The following is a 25380-nucleotide window of genomic DNA, read 5'->3' as shown; positions in this document are numbered from 1 at the left end:
TGTTCTGTTTTACATCACTTTTGCTACACCAAATGAACAAGAGCTGTAGCCAGTTTGCTGTTTTCATATAAAGGATGTAAGAGCGATAGGCCCCAAAAGAACAACCTGGGAATAGGTAAGTGGTTTTAATTTTTTTTTTTTAACTATCTGCCTCTCCTCCCTACAATCTTCCGGATAACATCATAAATAATTCCACAGCCGGGATTAACATTATGCTAAGGACCCTGCATAGGAGGACCTAAGTGAAACTAGTACTTTAAGGCTCAAAACAATCTGGATTCTATCAGAACTACTAAAGTTATGAGGGGCCTGCAAGATGTCACTCTTCCACCAAGCATATATTGTTGAGGCCAACATAAGCGAGGCCCCGGATGTGCTTTCCATGCCCCCGGGAAGTGCTCCCTCTCTCCCCCGCCACTGGGTGGCTACCCGGGGGCCTGGAAAGCACACCCGGGGCATCTGCAAGGCCCCGGGTATTGCTTTCCAGGCCTTTGGGAAGCCATACGTCTGCCCCCTCCCCTCCGCAGCCGGATTCCCAACCATATTCTGCACAATCATACCACTTCTGGGGTTTCTCCAAGCCTGAGGAATGTTTCAAGGGTTTCTCAACAGTAAAAAAGTTGAGGAAGGCTGAAACCCCATCTGCTACCACCTATTAAAGCTGGGGGAATCCCTCTTTGTATTGGGTTACATACAATATGACCACTAACTCTGTGCTGGTAGCCCCCACGTTCATGCATGGAACATTAACATGGGATTGGATCCAGGAATGCATACCAAAAAAATTTACTTAGCTCAGTTCTACTTTTGCAAGCGGTAGCACAGCAGCTGAAGCAAAATGCTGTACATTAATATAGTTTTTAATGAACTAACAAGTACATGGAGCAATACAATATACAACAGATGGCCCACATTATTGCATTTTCCTTTTGAAAATGCTGTTAGGAGAAATCCCTTGTGCTATGACTTGTGCACATGGAAAAGGTAGTTGGGATACTACTGCTGCTTTCACCTAGTGCAAGTGAGACACCAAAGATTAATTTTAGTGCTTCTACTTTTATAAGGACTACTGAGAATGCACACAACCCATCTGTGAGACCCAAACCACCCAATATGGCTTCAGTCTTCTGACTTTTAGTTTGCTTTCATCACTATCATCCTTAGCACTACACCAAGTCTCTCTCTGCAATTTGTAATACTAGCAAGAGCCCCATCCAACATGCAGAAGGTTGGAAGATACTTTGAAATGCAAGATGCTGCCACTGTCTAGGCTGACTCACAAACACTGTAAATAGTGCTCTGGGACTTGGTGCTGTTTGTCAGCAAAACAAAACATTATTGGTTGGTGAGTCAGTAACCGCCAGGCAGGCTGAGTAATGCTGGCAGAGAACAGGCCCCCAGTACAGATGGAACTGGCTTTTCAGTCTGTTGCTAACTGAGCATTAAAAAACACAAAACAGCTTAGATCTAGCTTGGGCCTGCACAACTTCTTACATGCCAAGCCAAAAACAGCCATCCATTAAGCCCTGTTTGGGCACTCTAAGACAGGTGGTAAACGTGGCGACCATCCAAAGCAGGTGCATTGTTAGACTTGCTGTGTCATATATCCTGCAGGCCTGATCTAACTTCTGAGGTTGCCTTATCAAACTGTCTTCATGAAAATGAGTCACTCCAAAGCTTTGGTGTTGGAAGTCAGGGACATGCATTAATTGGGTTGCAGGGAGCTGTACTAAGCTGGAACAAGGGTCAATCTTTTCAAAAGAGGAACATATGTCTACAATATTAGAGCATGTTGTTTGATTAGTACAATATTTTTTTAAGAGCAGTAACTATCTCCTTACAGATAAGGAAGCTGGGGGGTTTTATTTACTAGAGTTGCTTGAGCACACACAGGACTCTGAGATAAAAATCATGAATTAGATTGTCTTAGCAATTTTGTCTGCTATCTAGGGGTTGTTTCCATACAGCAGTGATTTTCTGTGTCGCTCTCACTGCATCCACATGGCAGTTTCCCCCACACTTCCATAACTGTCCCCACCAGAAAGCTTTATAGTAATACAACAGTCTGTTGCCACAATCTGCTATTTGCTCTGAATTCCCAGCAAAGTGGATGATTAAGGGATAATGTCATATGGATTAGCCAAAAAACCCTGCTCCAACTCAAATGCCAAGCCAGAACAAAACTGCCATGTGGAAACTACTTAAGGCAATTCCTATCTTAAACCATCTATTTATCTAATTCTAGGGATCAATTTGCCTGTCAATATGAAGACGTGAAAGATCATCCTTAAGATTATTACATATACATTCTCCAAATGGGAAGTATTTTTAAATCCACAGTATATCAGCAGGCAGGGTCTCAGCAGTGCCTTCTGTCTCTGTTCCCCACACAGTGTGGTAGAGGGCTGGAGATGAAAAACCTGGGTTCATAGTCCCATGCTGCAGGGAGATTAATTGGGTGGGCCTTTAAGGTGACCAAATTTTAACACTGGTAAAGCGGGACACCATTGACTGGGGGGGGGGGGGTTCTTGATTAAAAATTTGGTCTATATGGAGCAACAAAAAGTTTCATAGAGCGCATAGAACGCAAAAATAGTATTGTAACATATTTTTTTTAATTTCAACATCGGTACAATTTGCCAGGTACCCCCAGATGTCCCTCCAAAAGTGGGACAATCTGGTCACCTTATTTTCACGTTGACTGTGTGGATAGAATGTCATGAGGATGGAATGGAGAACCCAGTATGTTACCCTGTACTCTCAGCAGGAACAGTGGCATAAAAATGTATTAGATATTCAGTAGGCCGACTGTTGTGTGGCTCATATGGAGAGGGCCTTTTTCATACAGCAGGAGAGTAGGTAAATGCAGGGCATGAGGGTGAACTGGTAAGTAACTCATCTCCTGCAGCACTGGTGGATTTAAAGATGCAGACCTTCAGACTGCCCCTTGGCAACCCTTCTTGTATACCAATGAAACTGTAATGTACCAAGTAATACAAAATAGATAAATTCTGATAATTCAAATAAATTCTGAAGAACATGGATGTGACAATGTGTGAGAACCTGTGGGTATGAGATCCCTCTCTGAATAAGACTTTGGATTTGGTTGAATCTAGGTTCTCTCCCTTAAGAGTCATAATGCACATTGGCAGCTCTATGGATGAGCACCAACAATAGTCACACAGTGAGGATTTAAAAAAATGGAACGTTCCCTTTCTTTAGAGTGTTCTGTACCCAGAGCCAGTAGTCAAAATGCCATTCTTCCCTGTATGTTTCCTAGTTTCAGGCATACAACTTGACCCTACCATGCTGGATAACAACGGCGGAATCTCGCCTTGCTTTGGCGAGAGCTCTTCTCCCAGTAGCACAGACTTTCTTGACTCTCTCTTCCAATGTGGGCTCCTTACAGATCTGCAGAGTCTCCCCTTCTCATCTATGTTCCCTCAGCCAGACAAAGTAACCTTTTCTTGACAATGAGTCACCACACAGCCAAATGTTAATAGACTGGAAGTTACTTTCTCCCCCTCGCCTCAAGAGAATGCAGAGGTATGATTGATAGGGTGCAGGGATGGAGTTCAGATTGATTTAGACTTTCTCTCTGGACTGTGTGCAAAAGGAACATGCTCTTCTGTAATAGCGAACATGCTCTTAGAAATAGCGAATGGACCTCAGATACTGCTGATCTGAGGTGTCAGTTCCTGCAGTTTCCTCTGACTATGAAACAGAAAAATGTGTTATCAGCTACCTTGAGGCTCCATCAGTGTTCATCTTAATGGTCCTTGAAACCACCACCTTCATAGAAATTCTTGCTCTAGACAGCTCCCAATAGATTTCTTTAACGTATCTATGAAACCTGGATTCATAGCTCTTCATGATAACTAGGGCCTCCAGCTCTGGGTTGGGAAATACCAGGAGATTTTGGAGGTGGAGTCTGAGGAGGGTGGGGTTTTGGATTTCACTAGAGTATAATGCCATAGACCTGCCTTCCAAGGCAGCCATTTTCTCCCAGTTAACTGATTGCTGTTGCCTGGAGATCAGCTGTAATTCCAAGAGAACTCCAATCACTACCTGGAGGTTGGAAAAACCTAATGACTGTGCTTCTGCTGATGGGGAAATGTTATTTTGCCTGTGCTTCTCACCTAACTCAGGCTTTGAGACACTGTCTCATGAATTACCTGTCCAGGTGGAAAGCAGCTATTTCTGCATTGTGTCTTTGAAAGTCAACAAAATAGAAAAAGTCTTCTGGAGTCTCTTCTCCTCGTTTCTGTCTGCAAGAAAGATCAAGGTTATTTAACCAGAAAGAGAAAAGAATAAACAGAGAGAAGGGTTAGCTATTGAACAGCAGCTGAAATAATTAGGATATGTTAAATAATGACCTAATAAGCAGATTTACTTCCTTTAGTCTATTTCTATTCACTTAATAGTTAAAGGAGTGGTATTTAACTGTGCAACTCACAGTTATCATCAGTCAACCAAGAGAGCCACATTTACTTCCATCTCTGATATGAGGCCTGCTCCTCAGGGTGGCTCATAGCTTACCCATTTCTCAAACCAGTTTCACGCTAGGAACCCCTGCCAAGCACAGGGCCCACTAGCCAAGGGCCTTGTCCAGTTCCCTGAAAGACAGTATGTTTGCTGCATTCGGGAATGATGCTCAGAGGACCCACAGGGGGCATGTCAAAAAGCCATAAGCGGCTCCCAAACCTCTGAGCATCACTGGGTTAAAGCAAATGGCCTCTCTCAGCCCAGACTACTGAGACAGGAAAATTCAGCCAGAAATGATTGCCAAAAGGCATTATTCAACACTAGCAATAGTACGCATTGTGTGAAAAAACACAACAGGCGCTATTAAACTGTTTGGGGATAAGATCTGTGCCAATAAGAAGGTCAATTAGGAAGCCATTGTTCAATCTCTCTCTCTCTCTCTCTCTTTGAATTACCTTTTAACATTTGCCAGAGGAACCTTTCCTCACGTTGGATTTATCCCTCCCTCCCCCCCTCCTTCCCTCCCTGAAGCACATGGTGGAGCATGTAGTCTCTCTCCACCCTGTCCTCACAACAACCCTGTGAGGTAGGCTAGGCTGAAAGAGTGACTGGACCAAGGGCCCCCCATGGAGCTTTTAAAGTTTTTAATATTATTATTAATAATATTTATTTATAATTTTAACAATATAATATTTAACATCATTAAATATCATATTAAATATTATATTAAATACTATATAATTTTATTTAATAATATTTATTATTATTACCAATCACTTAACATGGGAAGAGAGCCTCTAATCAGACTGAAATACTTCAGACAGCCAGTTTATAAAAGGCTTTCCAGGCAACCCTGACCCTTGTTCTAATTACAAACCACTTCCTGCCCACTGAAGAAGAAGAGTTGGTTCTTATATGCTGGTTTTCTCTACCAGAAGGAGTCTCAAAGTGGCTTACAGTCGCCTTCCCATACGTGGCCAGATCATACGTTGTCAAAGAGGGGTGTGCAGCTCAGTATGGCAGAAGTGTGCACTCTGAGTACAGCGCCAGAACTGGGTCAAAGCATTGCGAGCTCACATCCAGGCAGTCAGAGCTAGATGATTGCTTCAAGCTGCTGCAGGCATCTGAGCAACAATAGTGGTGCCTTGGCCTGGCACCAGCCTTCGCCTCATCTATTGCTTAGCTGGAGTGAACTTCAGCTGACTCTGCTTTGGCAAACCACAGCTTCCAGACATCTGGCCAGAGAATATGAGGGTATAGATGGATGGCCATCCATCAACAGATATAGTTGGATGTCATCATCATAATGCTGACACCTCATCCCAAAATGATGGATCATTAGGCTATGGGATGCATATAGGTGTTAAACAACACCAGGGAAGGATAGCTCCCCGTGGGACACCCTCTATCCCCAGCCTCAGAGGAAAGACTGGGGCCATTTAAGGGTAGCACCTTGAACCCTCAAATCAGCTACATGCTGTGCTAATAGCCCATGACTGACCATGTTGCATGTCGCTGTTAGATCTAATAACAGTAGTGCCAACCCACCTAGATCCAACTGTCTCTGGAGATTGTGAGCTGTCTCCAGCCATGGTCAGATCAGAAGCTGGACCGGAATGGATCTGATGCTTCTTCCAGGAAACTCTGTAGCTGTTCTGCAACCACATGCTCAACCACCTTACCCAGAAATGTCAAATGGGTGTAGTTTGCAGGGTCGGCTGGATCCAGCATTATTTTTTTCAAAAGTAGCCTAACCACAGCCTCGTTCAGTCTTTCCAAGAAGGTCCTCAGTTAGCGAGAAATTGATAATTTCCTAGAGAGGAACCTGAATCTAATTATCGCAGGTTTTCACTAACCGTGAAGGACATGGGTCTAGGCTGGGGACACATGGTAAGCTGAACAGCCACAAGAATCCTATCCAGATCAGCCAAAGAGACCAGATTGACCAGTTGTCCAAAATAGGACCTTGAGACAGCCAAGGGAACTCTAATTCCATAACTGCATCAAAGTCAGCAGATAAGTCGTGTGGAGTGACAAGATCTTCTCCCCAAAAAAACTTTCAAAACCTCACAGCTAATGTCCAATTGTATAATTTTGGACAGTCCTATAGGTAAGAATATCAGAGACTGGTTCATTTTAAATAATTGCAATGGGCCAGAGCTGGCGGAGGCAATGGGGCCACAAAATATTCCTTTTTTTGTGCCCTTTATTACCATCTCCTAAGAATTCATAAAAGATGTCTTTGAAGTTTGACACAAGTTTTCTGCCAAACTTGCTCTTGCTTCTGTTTGCAGAGCTCCAGGGTATAAATAATATACCAGAAACTACATTATACAGAATTGAATGGCAAAAGAACCTTTATAAAGAACAAATTAAAACATGAGCATATGAAATTGTACAATCCAAGAAGTAGGGAAATGCAACAGAGAGGAAATCCTGCTTTCAGTCACTGTATATTAACATTAACTCTGAGCTTCAACTCTGAAAAAGCAGAGGTTCGCCTAACCAGTCTCCAAAGCTGCTCAGATATAATTGAAAATTCTTAAAGAAAACCATTCTTTAAAACTACATTTTTAAGTTGTTCTTCCACAACACAGTGACTACCATTTACTACTGACCAACTGCCAGTTCTCCCACTGTGCTGCCTCCATTCTACAATGTGCCACTTGAAGTGTGTTGAATACAAGTTTAGAAGAAGAAGAAGAAGAAGAGTTGGTTCTTATATGCCGCTTTTCCCTACCCGAAGGAGGCTCAAAGCGGCTTACAGTCGCCTTCCCATTCCTTTCCCCACAACAGACACCCTGTGGGGTGGGTGAGGCTGAGAGAGCGCTGATATCACTGCCCGGTCAGAACAGTTTTATCAGTGCCGTGGCGAGCCCAAGGTCACCCAGCTGGCTGCATGTGGGGGAGCGCAGAATCGAACCTGGCGTGCCAGATTAGAAGTCCGCACTCCTAACCACTACACCAAACTGGCTCTCTACACCAAACTGGATTTAGTTATGAATCTTATCGAAGCATACCATAGGTAAATGTAAACTTACCTCATAGGCTTGAACATAGCTTTCCCAAAGTCCTCAAACCGTAGAACAATTTTCAAATGCACGCCACTAGGTTTTACAACTGAGAAATGAAAGAGATTTGTGTCTGCAGTCAAAAACAGACTTGAAAAATTCTACCATTTTGCACATGTTGTATAGTGATGCATTACTATCCAAGATTCTGAGCATGTTGATAAAAAAGGATAGCTCAGCAGTTTCTCACAACTGTGGAATGACTGGTGGGGGATTAATCATATTTCTCCTCCTACAAGTGTTTCTAGGTAACTGCTGGGTGCTCTGAATCTGAGATGAGTGGTAACTATGTACTATCAACTGATCAATGACATTCTAAATTTGTGCATTACGAACCAAGCTTGGATTGGTATTAAAAACACTAATGAACTGCAAGACAAAACCTTCAAGATAAATGTCCCTGTGATAAAGGAAGGGAAGAAAACATAGTAGAATTGTATTTAAATGAGGGGCAAAGCCCGTTGTATCCAGGAAAACAACGGGCGCTAGAGCTTGGAGGTGGGAAGAGGAAAGGGAGGAGTTATTCAATCTGTAAGGGCATGAGATTGAATGTGTGTTTGTGTGGGAGGGTGTGGTGGTGTGGTGGCAAATGAGGGCATGGGTGTGGAGAGATGGGTGTCAAGAACCTGTGGCTTGGAATGTTTATTGAGTGTGGGAGAGGACTGACCTTTGGAAATTATGGCATAGTGGTTACAGATGAGCTTTCCAGAGCCATGTTTTCAGATACGTGAAGGGAAAATCAGACTGGACACTCTTCTTAGGGGGAAATTAAATGGCAACCAATTCCTCCCAGTTCTGCATCATTTCCCTTCTTGTGCGAATTAGGCCACAGACATCGAAATGTCCCCCTGCCCTAATACACATGGGGTAGTCACAGTACACAGATGTCCACCCTGCTCCTTCTGTCTCCATTTTTTCACTTTTGATAAAATGTTATGTGCCCACATGCTTCTTTCATGTTTGCTCATTAGAAGAAAAACTGGATTTTTGTACCCTATTGTTTACTACCCAAAGGAGTCTCAACACGGTTTACAAACACATTTTCCCTTCATCTCCCCACAATGGACAACCTATGAGGGATGTGAGGCTATGAGAGGTCTGAGAGAACTGGGAATGGGCCTCAGTGACCCAGCAGGCCTCAGGTGTCTCAAAGCAGTTTCCAAGTGTCTTCCCTTCCTCTCCCCATAGCAGATTCCCCGTGATGGAGGTGGGGTAGAGAGCCTGAAATGGAAGTTGGCAACCCTAAGAGAAGATCTCTCTGTGCACAGCAGTCTTGACCTTAGTAAGAGTTTTTATACTGTTTTTTATTTGCCAGGCCAAGCTTGAAAAAAGTCACTTTAGTTCCCATGTCTCTCCAGCCATTTACTTATTCAATATTTACAGTTTCAGGCTATAAATATTTATTTAGATCTTCCTGCACTTTCCAGACTCACAGAACTGATGCTAGTCTGTCTGTCTGCATCCCAGAATACAAACAGTTGCTGGTAAGGGCTGACCATAGCCCAGGAGGGACACACCTGCACAACTCTCCCCCCCCCCTCAACTGCAGTCTGCAAGCCTCTACCATAGTATCTAGATGTCTGCTCATCTCTAGATTATAATGATCAGCTATGTAGGCAAAAATGGCTCCTTTGAAGGCCAGACTCTGAGGCAGGAATATTTCTAACCCAGGAGTAGCCAGCCTCCAGGTGGGGCCTGGAGAGCTCCTGGAATTATAGCTTTCAGTGTTCTCAGGCAAAGTGAAGGAAGTTACAGTTGGACACAACAGTTAGGAAAGCCTTGGGGTGAAAAGGGCTGACGCAGCCTGTCCAAGCCTCTGTTCTCATCCCCCTCAGCAGCCTTACCGACCTCTTCTTCCTGCAGTGGTCAGGGGCAGACTGGCGGTGATGTCTCCAGATTTCCCCCGGTTGGGCTGGGTGGGTGGGCCCCGTCAGAACTTTGGCCCAATGATTGGCCCAATGTTGCGAGTGGGTGTGGCCTGTCAGAGGAAGGGGCCAATCGGGACGTGCTTCATGCATCCAGATTGGCCACTGCCTCTGACAGGCCATGCCCACTCTCCGTCCACTTAGCTCTTAGGGAAATATTAAATAGGGAAAGATGCTTTGGGACTGGGCAAAAGGCATACCAAGCTAAGGCCCAGAAGTAACAATAGAAGGGTTAATGACTAAAACTGTTTTGATCAATAGACACTATTTCCATGACCCATGAACAGGGTTTCTAACTCTGGTTTGGGAACCATAAAATCAGAGTCCAGTAGCAAGCCCTCGAAAGCTCACACCTTGAATAAGTCTTTGTTGGTCTTAAAGGTGCTACTGGACTCTGATTTTATTGTGCTACTTCAGACCAACATGGCTACCCATTTGAATGTGGTTTGGGAAATTACTGGAGATTTTGAAGTGAATCCTGGGGAGGACAGGATTGGGGGGGGGGGGAGAAAGAACCTCAGCAGGACATAATGCCATATAGTCTAGCCTCCAAAGCAGTCATTTTCTCCAGGGGAACTGATTTCTATGTTTGGGAGATTAGATCCCACCTGGAGGTTTTTAACCCAATGCATGAAGCAGGACACGTAACAGAAATAAGTACATTCACCTACTTTGCGAGCAGTCGCAAACACCTAGCAATGCTTTTTCGTCCTGACTGTAATCTGAAAGGAAAAGAAAACCAGTGAAATCCAAACTCATTGAATATGGACATTTTCTTGGCAATAAGGTGTGCCTGCCTCAGGGTCATCTAGATCTTTTAGACACATAGCCATTCAGGGTCTTTAGACAACTAAGGATTTTACAATGCAGCTTCTCTTTTGTTTATGGACTAGTAAGAAAGCCCATTACAACCAGGAATGCAATGCGCGCTCAGACCCTGGGAACACCGGCAGGCGCATCTCTCTCTCTCTCTCTGTAGCAGCAGGAGTCATAGGATGTAATCAGAGCTCATTTGTAGCAGGACATGAGGGCTCGTTTGCAGCAGCACTCTCTGTCTCTCTGTCTCTCTCTCCCTCCCTCACAGCAGGAGCCTTAGCAGGTAATCAGGGCTCATTAGCAGTTTGGCAGGGTTCTTTGTGTCTCTCTCACGTGCTGGCTTCTGCAGCATCTGAGAGCAAAGTGACTAGCATTCAGGAAGGGAGGGCGGGAGCTGTAGGTGCAGGGCCAATCAGGATGCAGCCAGCTTTGCTGGCTTCACCCTGATTGGCCCTATTCCAACTCAAACTGTTGATGTGTAGAAACCAACCTGGGTGTGCAAAGGTCTGTTGCACAGAGAAAATAAGCACAAATTATATTGTTAACTTATAATAAACTAGCAAGAAAGCCCATTGTAACCAGGAATGCAATGGGCCCTAGGACCCACGGGACACTGGCAGGCGCAGATCTCTCTCCCTCTCCATTGCAGCAGCACCCTGATTGGCTCTATTTCAACTAGGACAGCCAGGACACTCTCCATCCCCTTAGCTGTTTCACAAATATTAAGAGGAACAATGGATAAGGATAAATAAATTTAACCGCATGTCCTATCCTATTTAGGATCTGTTGATGTTCCGGGTAGCCGTAAGCAAAGAAACACATAGCTTATCTCCTGCTTATGTTGATGGTTTTCTAAATAGTGGCAGGTATTCAAAAAGCCAGCTTACCAGCACTAATGGTGCTGAAATGAGGCATGTCCTGGAGAAGCTGGTCAACAGCAGGGCTAGACCGTGGATACAGGGCATTGCGATTGATTCCCAGGTGAAACTGGAGCCAGCTTGCTTCCTGCTTCAGCTGTATCAGTGAGTCCAAGGTGAGGTTGCGCTCCTCTTGATAAATCTTATGTCTCCTGAAATATGGAATGAAAACATGGGGAGTCCTGAGTTACAAACACATTCCTTCCCTTCATGTAAAGTCAATTCAGTTTCACATTAATAGCTATCATGTGACAATACTGTCTTCAACTGATAGGCCTCCATTCAGGAATCAAACCATGTGACCTGGGGTTCCAACGGCCAGTTCGGGACTGGAGAGTTTGTGGAATTACAGCTGATCTCCAGATGACAGATATTGGTTTCCCTGGAGAAAATGGTTGTTTTGGAAGGTGGACGCTATGGCATTACAACTTTCTGAAGCTCCCCCTCCCCTCCCCGGGTCCACCCTCAAAACTCCAGGAATTTCCCAACCCGGAGCTTGCAGCCCTAATATGACCATATTCCACATGTATAATATGACCCTAAAAGCTGCCAAGGTGGAGAGGAAAAGGGTCAGGATTGTCATGTTGGAGACGAGGATTCCCCATGCTCCAAAAATGGCTTCAGACTTCTTTGAGCACTGAGATAGAAAAAAGACAGTATTTTTTCTTTACTGGGGCTTAAAAAAGCAGTGGATGGGGGATCTTCGACTAGGAAAGGCAGTATGGGAGGGAGAGTAAGCCCTTCTTTCACAGCATGACAAGCCTGATCTATATCTTCTCTGTCCAGCTGCTTTACAGGGACAAATCGCACATCTGAAGTTCTGATAATAAAACACTGGCCTTGCATTTAGTTTGGGCCCCAGTTTAAGCAAGTGCCCCTAAATGGAGTCCAATCTGTTGATGAAATACTTTTCACATGATAAAGTAGAGAATATTGGAGAGATTTCATGTTAGGATTGCCAACAGCCTCGAGGCCGTGGGAGTGCTTCTCGGCCTGGGGGGGAAGGCCTCCTCGCCCCCCTCGCCCCCCCGCAATGGCACAGATTCCCCCTTACCTGGGGCCCTGCAAGGCCATGGAGGGCGGAGACTTACAGACGTGCTGGCTGTAGCAGCCAGGCACATCTGTGAGGTGAGAGGTGAGGGCTCGGTGAGGGAGAGTGGGAGCTGTTGGAGCAGGGCCAATCAGGGTGCCCCCCCCCTGGTCAGTCTGGTCTGGAGGCAATTCACCTTCTGATCCCAAAGTGGTGATCAGTGTTTCCCTGGGCATGCAAGAAAGGGCTACAAGAGCCAAGCTCAGACACAATCCCTTCTGCTCCACTTTGTCTACATCCTTCTTCAATTGTGCCCAAAGCTGAACACAGCATTCTAAGTAAGGTCTAACCAGAGCAGAGTTAAGCAGTACCATCACCTTGTACGACCCGGACACTATACTTCTTTTGATACAGCCCAAATCCATTTGCCTTTTTAGCCACTGAGTCACAGTGCTGACTCATGTTCTACTAAGACTCCTAAATCCTTTTTGCACATATGACTGCCAAGACAGCCCATCCTATAATGATGCATTGTTTCAAATAATCGTCCCTCACTACTACTAGGTTTCCACTTTCAAAATGGTGCCCTCACCTGGACAGGCATGCAGATCCATGCTGCCTGTTCAGGCAATACATTTTAACACAGGTTCTAAATAGCATTGTAACACAATATAGATTAATTTTTTTAATTGCCCACAATTTGGTCACTTTGTGAATGGGGGAGGGGAAATTTAGGTAGGCCTGGCTGAAAGTGTGTCAGGAATGACGAAAAAAGGTGGAGCTGAGGGACCTGAAATGGCATGGTTACGGCATTGTAAGTAATCAGCAACATTAATTGACATAGGGTGTGGGGGGGGGGGAGGAAAAGGAAAAGCATGACAGGAGGCTTCCTACTTTTCTGAAGCAAATCAGGAATGCATGCTGTGGGTTACATCGTGGCTAGAAAATAAAAAAACTGAATGAAAAGCTCTACTGCAGAATGACTGGAACAAAATCAAATCATCCCATAGGAATTCAAACCCAAAGAAAAAAGAAGCATGTCTGTACTGTGCCAATGGTCTGAGACTGAAGTCTTTAGCATTACTGATTCTTTAGCATTACCTGATTCTTTTAACTGGAGTTGCCAGAGGCTGACCCTGGTCCTTTCTGTGCACCAAGTGAAGTGTCAGGGAATGCATGATCTGCTCCCTCAGGGCCATGGTAGTTTCTTAGAAACCTTAGGAACTAGTTTCTTAGGTCTGGAGACCCAGACTCAGACCATAAAGGCCCTTGAGCAGGCCTTTTTCATTTTGGGTCAGATTGGATTCCATCAAAGTCATGCACCTCATCAAAAATGAAAAACGGAAGAATTCATTGCTGAAAGATGGCTTTTTCAGTATTTCTTTAACAATCATGATTACTAACTGCTAATACTTTCCATCAGCTCTGCCTGCCTACTTTATGACCCAGGTCAACATGCTCAAGATTAATGGGCTGGAGGTTCGCCAGCCTTTGAATTGCTTTTTCGTTTGGTTCCTGCAGAAAAAAAAATGCATATTCTGCTTGCTCACTAGAAGCTTTGCCAGCTATAAACTCAGCAGGATGAAGAAATCCAACATATACTAGATAAACAAATGCTAGAGGGAAAAAAATCACACAACAAAAAATATGAAACTGGCTTTTGTGGCAAGCAGACTCTTCCGTCTTTTAAGATCAGAGAATTCAAATGATAAAGACACTTGGTGAGTTTCAGGAGTCACTGAAAAATCATGAGGCACTGGGTTTTTCCAAACCATAAAAAAACATAATGTGAGAGGGACAGGTTGATGAGACCAGAAGCCAGAAGGGACACCTTATGAGGAAAGGCCTGAGGCGCTGCTGGGAACAGCCCATCTCTGAGAAGCCTACTCAGGAAAGGCTAGGCAGGCTCCAAGTAGAGCCAGTGAGGGCTAAGGCCCTTGGCTGTAAAAGCAGGTCAGCTAAGTCAAGGTGCTTGTTAAGGCAAGGCTTAAAAGCAGCAGCCAGCTTCTGGGGGAGGAGGGTCACAACAGCTGATGGAGTGGCAGGGGAATTTGTGAGCTATGAGGCAGGAAGGATGCTGCTAACCATTCCTTTGCACTGCTTGGAAGAAGGTCGGAATAAACAGAAATGACAGGAGAGTCTAGTGTGCGCTTGTGGGAGCAAGATCTACGGAATCTAGACCTTTATCCAGTTTGCTATGAGCTAAGTCCAGCGTTCAGCCTGGAACTCGTGTTACATATTGCAGACTCCAATTCAGTCCTCATACACGCATACATTGGATTCTGAACGCAATATTAGTTGGATTGTGCCTTGTACATAGTACATGTCTACTCTAAGGTCACTCAGTAGTATAATTGTTGAACTTGAGCATGTGATCATTGTTTCACAATGATTTCAGGACCACAGGCTATTGATGTTATGCAGGAACTCTCTGTAATGAGGAACTGCAAGATAATTACTCCACAGAAACACTCTGTGCTGTTGTGTGTTTAGCACGGTGATTAACCTGTCAACTGTAAAAAGGGAAAATGCTCAAACTCACCCAGAATTCTTATTTGGAAGATATGTGGGAGGCTGGCTATGGGGTAACCATGCCAACTATTCAGGGGTAGTCAACCTGTGGTCCTCCAGATGTCCATGGACTACAATTCCCATGAGCCCCTGCCAGCATTTGCAGGACCACAGGTTGACTACCCCTGAACTAGATGAGAGCTGGTTGAGTTGTGAATGGATCACCTAAGCATTTTTACTGGCAAACTGAAGCTGCTCAGGGCAATTTGGTTTGGAACTAAGGTAGGATTAGAAACAGGATGGGATTAACCTTTTCCCTTCCACCATTCAGCCAATAAGATGGCACCTTGGAGCTTCTGTTTACCTCAGTGGAGGAACATCAGATTGCCTGTAAGTTCCTCACAACGGCACAAATAGTAGCTCTAGTGGGGTATTTGAGGTTAAGAAAATGTTTTGAGAGGAACAAACTAAACCTCTGTCCTTATCCCACAGAAGAAGAGTTGGTTCTTATATGTGGCTTTTCTCTACCCGAAGGAGGCTCAAAGCGGCTTACAGTCGCCTTCCCTTTCCTCTCCCTACAACAGACACCCTGTTAAGTAGGTGAGGCTGAGAGAGCCCTGATATCACTGCTTGGTCAGAACAGCTTTATCAGTGCTGTGGCGAGCCCAAGGTCACCCAGCTGGTTGCATGTGGGGGGGGGGTGCAGAATTGAACCTGGCATGCCAGATTAGAAGTCTGCACTCATAACTGCTACACCAAACTGTGGAAGATCCGCTGAAATAATTTTTCACTTCAGGGAGCACCAGACGTGATGTCAACTGGCCACACCCCCTGCTACACCCCTGGAAGTGACATAACTACTTGCAACATTCACTTTCCCTTTGTTCCCACTCACCACTTTTACTATGGCAGCTTTGCCTTATGTAAGCTGGAAAGAAGAGTAGGAGCTGAGAAGACAGCCCAGGACCCCCCCCCCCCATTCCCTCCCTTCAGGGTCCGTGCACCTAATGGATGCCATAACTTTATTAGCCTCAAGGTTAGGGTGCATGCAAAATCGAGGGGAGGGGGGATAAAAGGCAAGGCCAAGTCCATTAATGCAGGATGGGAAAGACCATGGACACCCTCCAGAGCTTCCGCAGACCCTTGGCTGGGAATCCCTGGATTCAACTAGCAACAAAAAAAAAATAACAAAAAGTAAGAAACAGAGAGAGAGAGAGAGAGATTGGCCTTCAGTCCTAAAATCACTTCCTTAGGCGTAAGCCCCAGTAAATAAAATGGAATTTATTTCTCAGACCAGTTTAGGATTTCTGTCTTTCTTTCCTCTAATCACTGGGGGTCTGTCCCAGTTTCTCAGCAATTTATTTGGTATGATCTCGTCTGTCTTTTAAAACAATGCACGTGTAGAGCAATGCATTGTTAACGATTCTGCTGAAATCCTCAGTTTATTTTTATTTTGTGGCTTTGGCTTGATGGTTCCTTAGCCATGAGATTCACAAAAACCCAATGGTCCTGCACTGATGAAACTCTAACTCCATTTACCAAATAGGCAGGAGGGTATTGACAAACTAAAGTGGCCTAAATTACATGGTGCCTTTTTGTTTGCTTCAACCCTCAAACCAAAGACACAATTTTCATGTCATCCTCATTTACAGTCCTCTGAGTCTTGCCAGGCAAAATAATAAGATTTGAACATCCAAACGAAAAATAAAGCCAGTTCTCTCCTTCTAATGGCCAGTTATCAGTAGATTACCAGAGTAGTTCAGCAGTGGACTCAGCTGCCTAAGTGGGTCCTGAGCTCCCCCACACAGGCAGTCTTTAAGAAGCAGCTGGATAGACACTTGCCATGATGCTTTAGGCTGATCCTGCGTTGAGCAGGGGGTTGGACTGGGTGGCCCCTATGACCCCTTCCAACTCTATGATTAAGGTAGAAAACAGAGCAAATAAAAAGACGAAACCATAAAAGAAGGTATCTTATATTTCATTTCAAAGAACCTCATAGTAGTTTTGCCAGCATGTTCCAGAGCATGTGACCATATAACCAGGGAGTAAATGAAATTTCTGTACAACAACACCATATCTCTGTAATATGGCTAGGCTGCTAGCCTTCAAGAAAATCCTGGAGACTCTCCCCCCCCCCCCCCTCCCGAAGTGCATCTGATCTCCAGAAGATAAAAGTCAGTTCCCCTGGGGGAAAAAATGGCAGTTTTGGTGGATTCTATGCTGAGGCCCCTCCTCAAACTCTACCCTCCACAGGCTCTACTCCAAAATCTCCAGGACTTTTCCAATCCTAAATGTGATATTGAGCTATTTGCTCTGAAAAAGTCCACATTACCCTTTTACATATTGTCAACCTCTGTCGGGACCATCCCCTTACACTCCAGAGCAAGCCCTCGGGTCATAAACCCCGTGCCCCCAAAACACAATGTAGACGTTCTATTGTTGGCTGTAGATTAAATGGTGCAGCAGTTCAGTGGTGAAGGTCTCAACCTGGATTCAGTCCCCACCATCTCTAGAGTTTTGTTTTTCTTCAAAGAATAAGGTGGTATGAAAGACTCCTGCTGCATGATACCACTTGAAACAGCTGCTGGTCAGCGCAAACAGTACTGACTGTGATCAACCCGTGATCTGACTCGGGTAAAGACCGTTTCATGTGATCAATTGTACAGCAAAATGAACAGTCAGCAAGCTCCCAGACTACATGAACCAAAGAAGAAAACATTAGTTTAACAGCAGCAGAAAAATCTTCCGTTGGAGGACTGATCTGGATAACAAGCATTAGTAATGCTTTAATTTGGGCAAACAACACATTAAAAATCAAATTAATCCTGGTTGCACTATTTGTTTTCCTCTTGAGTTAAGCATATATACACTTGTATTAATGATCTCTTCATAATTCAAAACAAATAACCAATACCTAAAGGCATAATATTCTGGAGATCCAGCTGCCGTTTTTCTGTAACACACTGATGAGGCCTATCCTCACCCTGTTTTGGAATCATTATTGCAGACACAAAATTGAACCGGGACCCATTACAGTTACTAAGCAACACATCCCAAATTCTGGGCTAACATTCCATCTTTGCCTCCTTACTCAGAAAGTGTGGGGGGGGGGGAGGAAATGGAAGACAAATGTCAACTTGTCCATTAAGTCAACTGGTACAGAAAGAAAACATCCTTGCTATCCTGTGTTCAATACTTTCATTTTTGCACTCAGGCAGAGAGACAAATTTTGTGTTAGTGCAGCCTTATTAGAGATTTCTGAATAGTCCTTGGGTTTAGGAGATCCATATATTCCATTCCAAGGTGGCTGGATAATAATAAATATTAATTCTAGTAATAAATATTTCCCCAAAAGAACAAGATGCAACGCAAAGCCATGGCTTTGCCTGGGCAAAGTACCATGATGCCAGAGGAAGAATACTTTTGGATCCAACCTGAAGTTCATAAGAGATAATAACCTACTATATTTGTTAATTCGTTATGCCTTGTTCCTTTTGCTTCATTTAAGTATTTGTAGGATTTGTTTTCTGAACAGTCTGGTATTAAATTGTTAAGGAAGCTATATGAGATTGCCAACTTCTTTGTTTTTGGCAGGAGTCCCAAACACATGTGGCCTGCACAAGACAAACATGATGCCACCATCTCTCTATGCTAGGAAACATTTACCTAAGAAGATCCAGTTATGGTGGCTATCTTTTAAATTGTTCCTGCAGCTGTCCCCTTAATATCCGTTTGACCTGCTGCAAATACCAGATGATGGCATTTACCTTCACGTCACAAAAAGCTGAACGGGACAGAACATTTTAGACCAGCATGTTCCCTACTTATTTTTGGTAATGAATATGGCTAGCTTGGTCAGAAATGTTTTTCATGGCTAAAAGTCCCTACCTGCTATACATATCAAAGAAAAATGCAGTATGAACATCTTGCCTCCTCATTGTATCCCTCTGCTAGAGAAAATTGCACTCATCAGTTTGCTGCCCTGCCAGGCACCTGTTTGGGTCACTGAGTTTCTGTTAGCGGAAAAGATGGCAATCTTGAGCTAGGGAGTACATTTTTAATAGGAAAAAATGTATCTGATATAAGTCCGACAGCTGCCCAAGGTCAGATGGCCTTTAGTGGCACGGGAGCTAAGTATAAAACAGATTCCCTAGCAGTGTACAAATAGTTGGTGAAGAAATCAGGATTCTGGAGAGAGCCTTGAGCCAAAGCCAGTCCTGTATCAAGCAACCAAAAGACTTCCGCTGGTCTAAAAATACGCTCCTGTTTTGTATGTGCTGTCTCTGGCACGGAACCCTCTTCCAGTCACACTGCTGTTTTTTTTTCTGGCAGTGGATGCTTTCCCATCAGTTTCTAGTTAAAGAGCGCTGATCCCCTCTTTTCACACAGCTTTAAAAAATAATTTATTAATTGGAACTAAGTAGTGCTCATTCCTACAAGCCTGATTTAACCCAATTAGCCTGGGAAGAAGAAAACAAGCTTCCAGGCCCAGGGAGTATAATCTATCACTCACAAACAATCTCTGCTCACTAGCTGGGTGCTTCTTAGTACCACAAGCCTAATGGTTCCTGTTGGCAGCAGAGGATACTATCTGTAGTAATGGGTTTAACTACATGTAGAATGGCACCAGCTAGACGCCAGGAATTTTTTTTTCAAAGTCATAGTAGTTCAGCATTGGAATTGGTTGCCTAGGGAGGTGGTGAGCTCCCCCTCCCTGGAAGCCTTTAAGCAGTGGCTGGACAAATACTTATTATGAATGCTTTAGGCTGATCCTGCATTGAGCACGGGGTTGGACTAGATGGCCTTATGATTAATCAGTGTTGTCTAAGATATTTACTCTCCTAAATTCATTCAGTTCAGTTTCTCTGTTTTCACTCTTTGCCTTACCTCTTCCTGCTTATGGTTTCTTTTCTCACAAAAATGTTCACAGTTGTTCTTGGTATTAAATACCTTAAGTCTTTTCCAGTATGCTTTCTTTTTTTCTCTGTATGTGACTGTTGTTTTTGAAAGCCAACTGAGATACATTTTGAGCCCTGAAGGTTTAGTTTTGGATTTCTTAGAAGCAACTGGATGAAGACTTTCTGTACATCTCAGTAGCACCACTGTCAACCAGTGCTTAATTTGTGTCCCGGCAGAGACTGTTGCCAAAGTTTACTATGCGAAGAGGGGTGAAGCACCAGATTGCTTAAATTAATAAAATAGTTTTATTGAGAACAGAGAAGCAACTTTGTATGGAGAGGAGAGAGAATTAGTCCTAACAGATTGTTTGTTTTGTTCATTCTGGAGACAAGCAGGGAGGAAGTCTGCTCAAAAGAGCAGGAAGTCTCCAAAGAGCCAATCAGGAGGAAATAATTTGAAAAAATACCAGGAAGTTCCTATTCTAAATATGCTACACTTTTCCGATGCCCCCTGCAGGATGCTCTTCATATTCCATTTAGTCATACACACTACAGATCTTGCATATTCCAACACAGACCCAAGGCCATTTCGCACGGCTTCAAAATAGCACAATGGTTGCTAATTGAAAACGCTACTAATTTGCCTTAACGCACGACGTCGCAGACAATCTGCAACACTCCTGAAACCAATCAGCAAAAAGCGCTTCGTTGTAGCGCTTTTAGGGGAATCCAGAAAAGTGGATTCACCCTCCGGATAGCGATACACTCCTGCAACCAATCTGCAACACTAGCGCTAAAGACCTGTGCGTTACCATTGTTGCGGGTTCTTCAAAGTCCCTCCTCCTGAGCCTGTCCTCCAAACTTCCGGCGAAGCGATCGCCATTTTTTTTCTCCGAGCGAGCGGGGATAAACGCACCAGCGAGCCTCTTTCTGTTTAGAGGCTTCCCTGGCTTCAGTCCTTCACCTTTAGTCACTAAGCACAAACCACATAAAAGCCCGTTTGCTGAAATAAAGTCCCTTTATTTTTTACACATTAATTCAGCCGAAAATCGGGCCCGTGAGAGGGGGGGGGGATTTTTTTTTTTATCACTCGAGGCAGCGTGCCAATGATCATACAATCAAACGACAGCTCACATTAGGCAGCTGGATGGGTCTCTCCGTTGCAACGAATCTACCTAGATTCGTTGCTATGGGTCTGTTTTTTTTTTTTTTTTAAACCTTTCTTAAAGGGAAAGGGGCTGTTTGGGAGCATGCTAACGGCTGCCCATTGGCTGCTTGACGGCCAGGGGCGGGACGAGCTTGGCAATAGCGCTTCCTTTCTAGCGATTTCTGCCGAGACCGGAAGCCTGTGGGAAACGCTAAAAAACGCAACTGATTCCACTACAAAGGCAGGTATGAATAACGATGAATTCCACTATTTTAAATGGCGATTTTTCATTCCGCAAACAATTTGCAACAAAGATCCCCGTGCGTAAAGGCCCCCAGTATTTATTCTCAGTGTCCAATATAGTTTTCCAGTGAATTAGAGATTAAGAGAAGGTTTTTTCATATCAGAGAGTGGCTTCCAAGGAGGTTTCAAAGCTCTATATCATTTTCCTTATAAGTTAATGTCCATCACTCTTTTGGACTACTATAGGGTATGATGTTCCCACCAATATGGATATAAGTCTCCAGCCATACCCTCTCCAACAGTTGTTCATCTCATGAATGATAGTCTCATTGAAGTATAATAGCATTTCTGTTTAACTTTTATACTGTGTTCTTGAACACTTCTAGATATGGATTTAAAGGGAACTTGCTGAATTTTTTTTTTTACCATTCCTCTTGTTTAATAATTCATATGAAGTTCTGATTCCCATATCTTCTTAATGGTTAGTGAGATTGGCTCTATCCAGTAATATTTTATATATTCCTGATATTTCATCTTTCTGATGTTATTGGTCTTAGGGTTGGGGGGGGGGGTAGATATTGCTGCTGAATTTATTATTTTATTGCTGATATTAATAGTCCTTCATGATTTTATGACATTTTGATGATTTAGATATGGGTTTTGGTTTTTTTAATTGATTCTAATTCTTGTGAACTGGAATATACAGTGAAGGGTCTCAGAAGAAAATCTTATTTGGTAGAGAGATTCTTGTGACAGCAGGTAGTCCCATAAACACCTCCTCAGAAGTAACATGCCTCCTGAAAGTACAAGATATAAACCTTTCAAAAACGTTCTGCCTAGATCTTCTCCTGATTTTCCAGGATCTTTACTGCATGGGAGGCTCCATGCTGGCCAGCCTCCTGGAGTTTGAGCCAAGGCAGGTTGCCTGGGCAGGTTGCCCCACTTCTTCCCACTCCTGCATGGGAGAGCACTTGACCTGTTGCGCCTTGTCCACTCCCACAAGGCAGCAAGGTTTTGCTACATTTTTTTTGTTAAAGAACGTGGTAGTGTGTACCAATACAATACCACATTCTTAAACAAACAATGCCCCAGATGGCTCCACCATGCAGCGCAGCAGAACTGCCTGGGGATTTTTTTTGTCCCTTCTGGAACACCCAACTCTTCCCTTCTGGATAGCCATGGTCCAACGTAGGACTGTTATCATCCGGGGCAAAAAAGGGAAAGTGGTTTTATCCACGTTCCCTTGCCATAGGGCAAATGAAAGCCTGAGTTGGACCAGACCTGGGACAGCCCCAGGCTGGTGGAGGCTACATTGAAGACTAGGCTTTCTCTAGATGTCCTTCAACCATTTCAGGCCCTAGCCCTGTTTAATAATGGACAGGCTTCTTTCTCTCTCTGGTCACATCTCAGTGCGTTAAATAGAAATACGCATAATCCCACTGAACCAGAGCAAGGTCACAAGCTCTCATTCACCTGCGGACTGCATTTTTCATCTGCTCTGGTTTTTGTGCATTTGTGTGTGACACGTCAGCTGTACTTACTAGAACCTGAGGACAAAATAGATACTGTGGCAGGTTAGTGATAAAAATGTTTTGACTCCCATGCCATGGCTTTCATCTTGACTTTTCCTGCAATTAAGGTGACCTTGGTAGGTTTCAAGAGTGCAGGTAAGTTGCCGAACAAGCTCTGTGGCTGCATTTAGAAAGGACTCTCTTCCCCAACACAGCTTCCAGTTGCCCCTCATTAAATTTCTGCCCAGTGTGCATTTTAAAAGCCTGCAGCTGCAGTTCTTACAAACTTCCATGATCAAAACAGTCAGCAAGACTGTCTTCCCAAGTTACAGGTGGATGAGACTTAGGTGTAAAAAGCTGTTTGAATCATTCTGTTTATCAGTTAATTGAGTTGTTGGTCAAGGAATGCATGAGATCTGGGAGCAGGACCTCCTCAAAGCAGTCTACCCAAGTAGTATGAATTTGGTTCTAAATCAAAATATACAAATGGATACTCAAATAATCCTTGATATCATTATAATTCTTCAGTGCACTTCACAAATCCTAAGGTTAACTGTCTCTCTTTACTGCATTATATTTTATAGTTAATCACCTTGCCTGGCCACTTGCAGCAAGGAAGAATCTTCCTCAGGTGACCAGAAAGGAAGGCTTACAGAAGCCCTTGCCAACTGGCCTGAGTCTTACTGTGTGGAAAGAGAGCTTAGCATAGTGGTTAGGAGCACTGACTTCTAATCTGGGGAGCTGGGTTTGATTCCTTCTGGTAGAGAAAAATGGCATATAAGAACCAACTCTTCTTCTAAAAGGAGAAGCACTTATGCCTGGATGTCAGCTGCCTGATGCAAGTGATGATGAATTGTTGCAGGATTGAGTCTGAGCAGCTAGTGTTTAACTATAAAACCTCTCAAGATACAGTATGGGGGTGTGGAAGCAACTTCTTGGACCATACTATTATACTTGTCTGGCCTTTGGAATCCTGAACCTCAGGTTGAAATGACTTCGTACCTTGTGTCCTCTTTGGGTTTTTGGTTATTTAAAAGAACTGCAAAGGTTGCTGAAATCTGATACCAGTACTTGGCCAGACCATTACTTGCTCTGCACAGCATGTCAAAACTGTTAGAACTGTTTGTACTGTGCATTTTTAAAAAAACTGTTTTCCCTGTTCAGAACTTTGTCACTAAAGTTTTCAGTGGTAAACACCTTGTATCTATTGTTAATCTGGTATGTGTTTGACCCTGAATTGGCCTAGCTAGAGCCTCCATCTTTGCTGTAGTTTTGAGATAAGGAGGACAAGTTTCCCTAAAAAAACTTTTGTTAAGGGGGACAAGTTTCCCTAAAAAAATTCAAGCTTGTTCAAATTATTGTTTTTTTACAACAGAAGATCCCTCCCCAAAGAGAAGGGGGTAAAGAAAAACATGGATTGCTGGCTATTTTATCATTTTTTTTGTCTGTGACTTCCCCCAAAGAGTTGGTTTTTATACCCTGATTTTCTCTACCAGAAGGCATCTCAAAGCAGGTTACAATCTCCTCTCCTCCCTCTCCCCACAACAGACACGTAAGCCTGAGAGAGCGGTGACAGGACTGTTCTTTGAGAACAGCTCTCAGAGAACAGTAACTAACTGAAAGTCTCCCAGCTGGCTGGATGTGGAGGATTGGGGAATCAAACCCAGATTGCCATATTAGAAGCTGCCGCTCTTAACTACTACACCAAGGGAAGATTCAGATGAAGTAGCCCAGAAACTGGTTTGTTGACTGAGATATTAACTTTGCCAACTAAGATAAATAACTGCTGAAATGCCATGAGAAGCAGGTTGTATAGGATCAGGTTTTACATATAAGAGGAAAAGATCTCCCCCCCCTTGACGGTTAGCACACACAATTGTGTAATTCAACAGTACCTTTCCTTGAACCTCAGCCAGAAACATTAGAAAGCTCCAGAATGCACTGCTGATTGCTGTCCAAGCCTGAAGCCCACAACTATAATGAATAAGAAGACCAGTCTCAGGTCTGGAACTGTTTTGGGATACTGGAAAGATGTTATGGGGGGGGGGGCAGAATATTTGTTCCCTTAGGTGCCAAAATAAACAATAAAGGAGGGGAAAGCACATGTTCACACCTAGGTTACTAAGAACCAACCTAGTAACACCCCTGATCAAATAAAAGGTATGAAGACCTCAGATGCGGGTAGCATTGCCTCAGATGAGGGTAGGGTTGCCAGATCCGCCTGCAGGAGTCCCACTGGGGTCCCACTGGCAGGCCCAACCTCATGCTGCAGCACTGCTTATTTGTCTGCTTGTATTATTTCTTGCAACCATCTGCATCTTACTGCTGATTCTGTATCCATACCTTTCATCCATCTATTCCAGTTTGCAATTTGCGTTTGTAGTATATTGCACAGTATATTGCCTTTCAATAAACTGTCGACCAAGCCAACATCAAGGATCGATGGCAACAAGCAGAAGAATTATATGCAAACACCAAGGTGCCTCAGTCACCAGCCAAAAACACCCGACAAGAATTGGAACCACCTATACTAGAAGAAGAAGTGACCTGGGCTCTGAAACAGCTCCCCAAAAATAAGGCTCCTGTCATAGATAACATTCCAGTGGAACTACTCAGATCTGTTCCACCAGCAGCAATCACAGCATTATGCCAAAAAGTCTGGGAAACTGGCACATGGCCAATAGGCTGGAAAAGGTCCGTTTTTATCCTGTTACTAAAGAAAGGTGATGCTTGCATCTGCTCAAACTATCGAACTATAGCCCTGATCTCCCACGCAAGTAAAAGATCATCCAGAACTGTCTCAAATCAACCATTGATACTCAGCTA

At 43.9% G+C, this 25380-nt stretch overlaps 1 protein-coding gene across 1 annotated transcript in view; it reads right to left on the bottom strand.

Annotated features, from left to right (window-relative positions):
- FAM20A (FAM20A golgi associated secretory pathway pseudokinase) overlaps positions 1–25380 on the bottom strand; it is a 58654-nt gene that overhangs the window by 25091 nt on the left and 8183 nt on the right. Inside the window, exons 2-5 of the mRNA XM_077328356.1 lie at positions 11185–11366; positions 10153–10203; positions 7527–7605; positions 4176–4268 (exon numbers count right to left, since the gene is read on the bottom strand). Coding sequence (XP_077184471.1) covers positions 4176–4268; positions 7527–7605; positions 10153–10203; positions 11185–11366 — 405 coding nt within the window. The remainder of the gene's footprint in view (positions 1–4175; positions 4269–7526; positions 7606–10152; positions 10204–11184; positions 11367–25380) is intronic.

This window comes from Paroedura picta, chromosome 3, assembly GCF_049243985.1.
Source record: "Paroedura picta isolate Pp20150507F chromosome 3, Ppicta_v3.0, whole genome shotgun sequence".
Lineage (NCBI taxonomy): Eukaryota > Metazoa > Chordata > Lepidosauria > Squamata > Gekkonidae > Paroedura > Paroedura picta.
The sequence above is the reverse complement of the archived record's forward strand: the minus strand, read 5'-3'. Positions and strand labels throughout refer to the sequence as shown.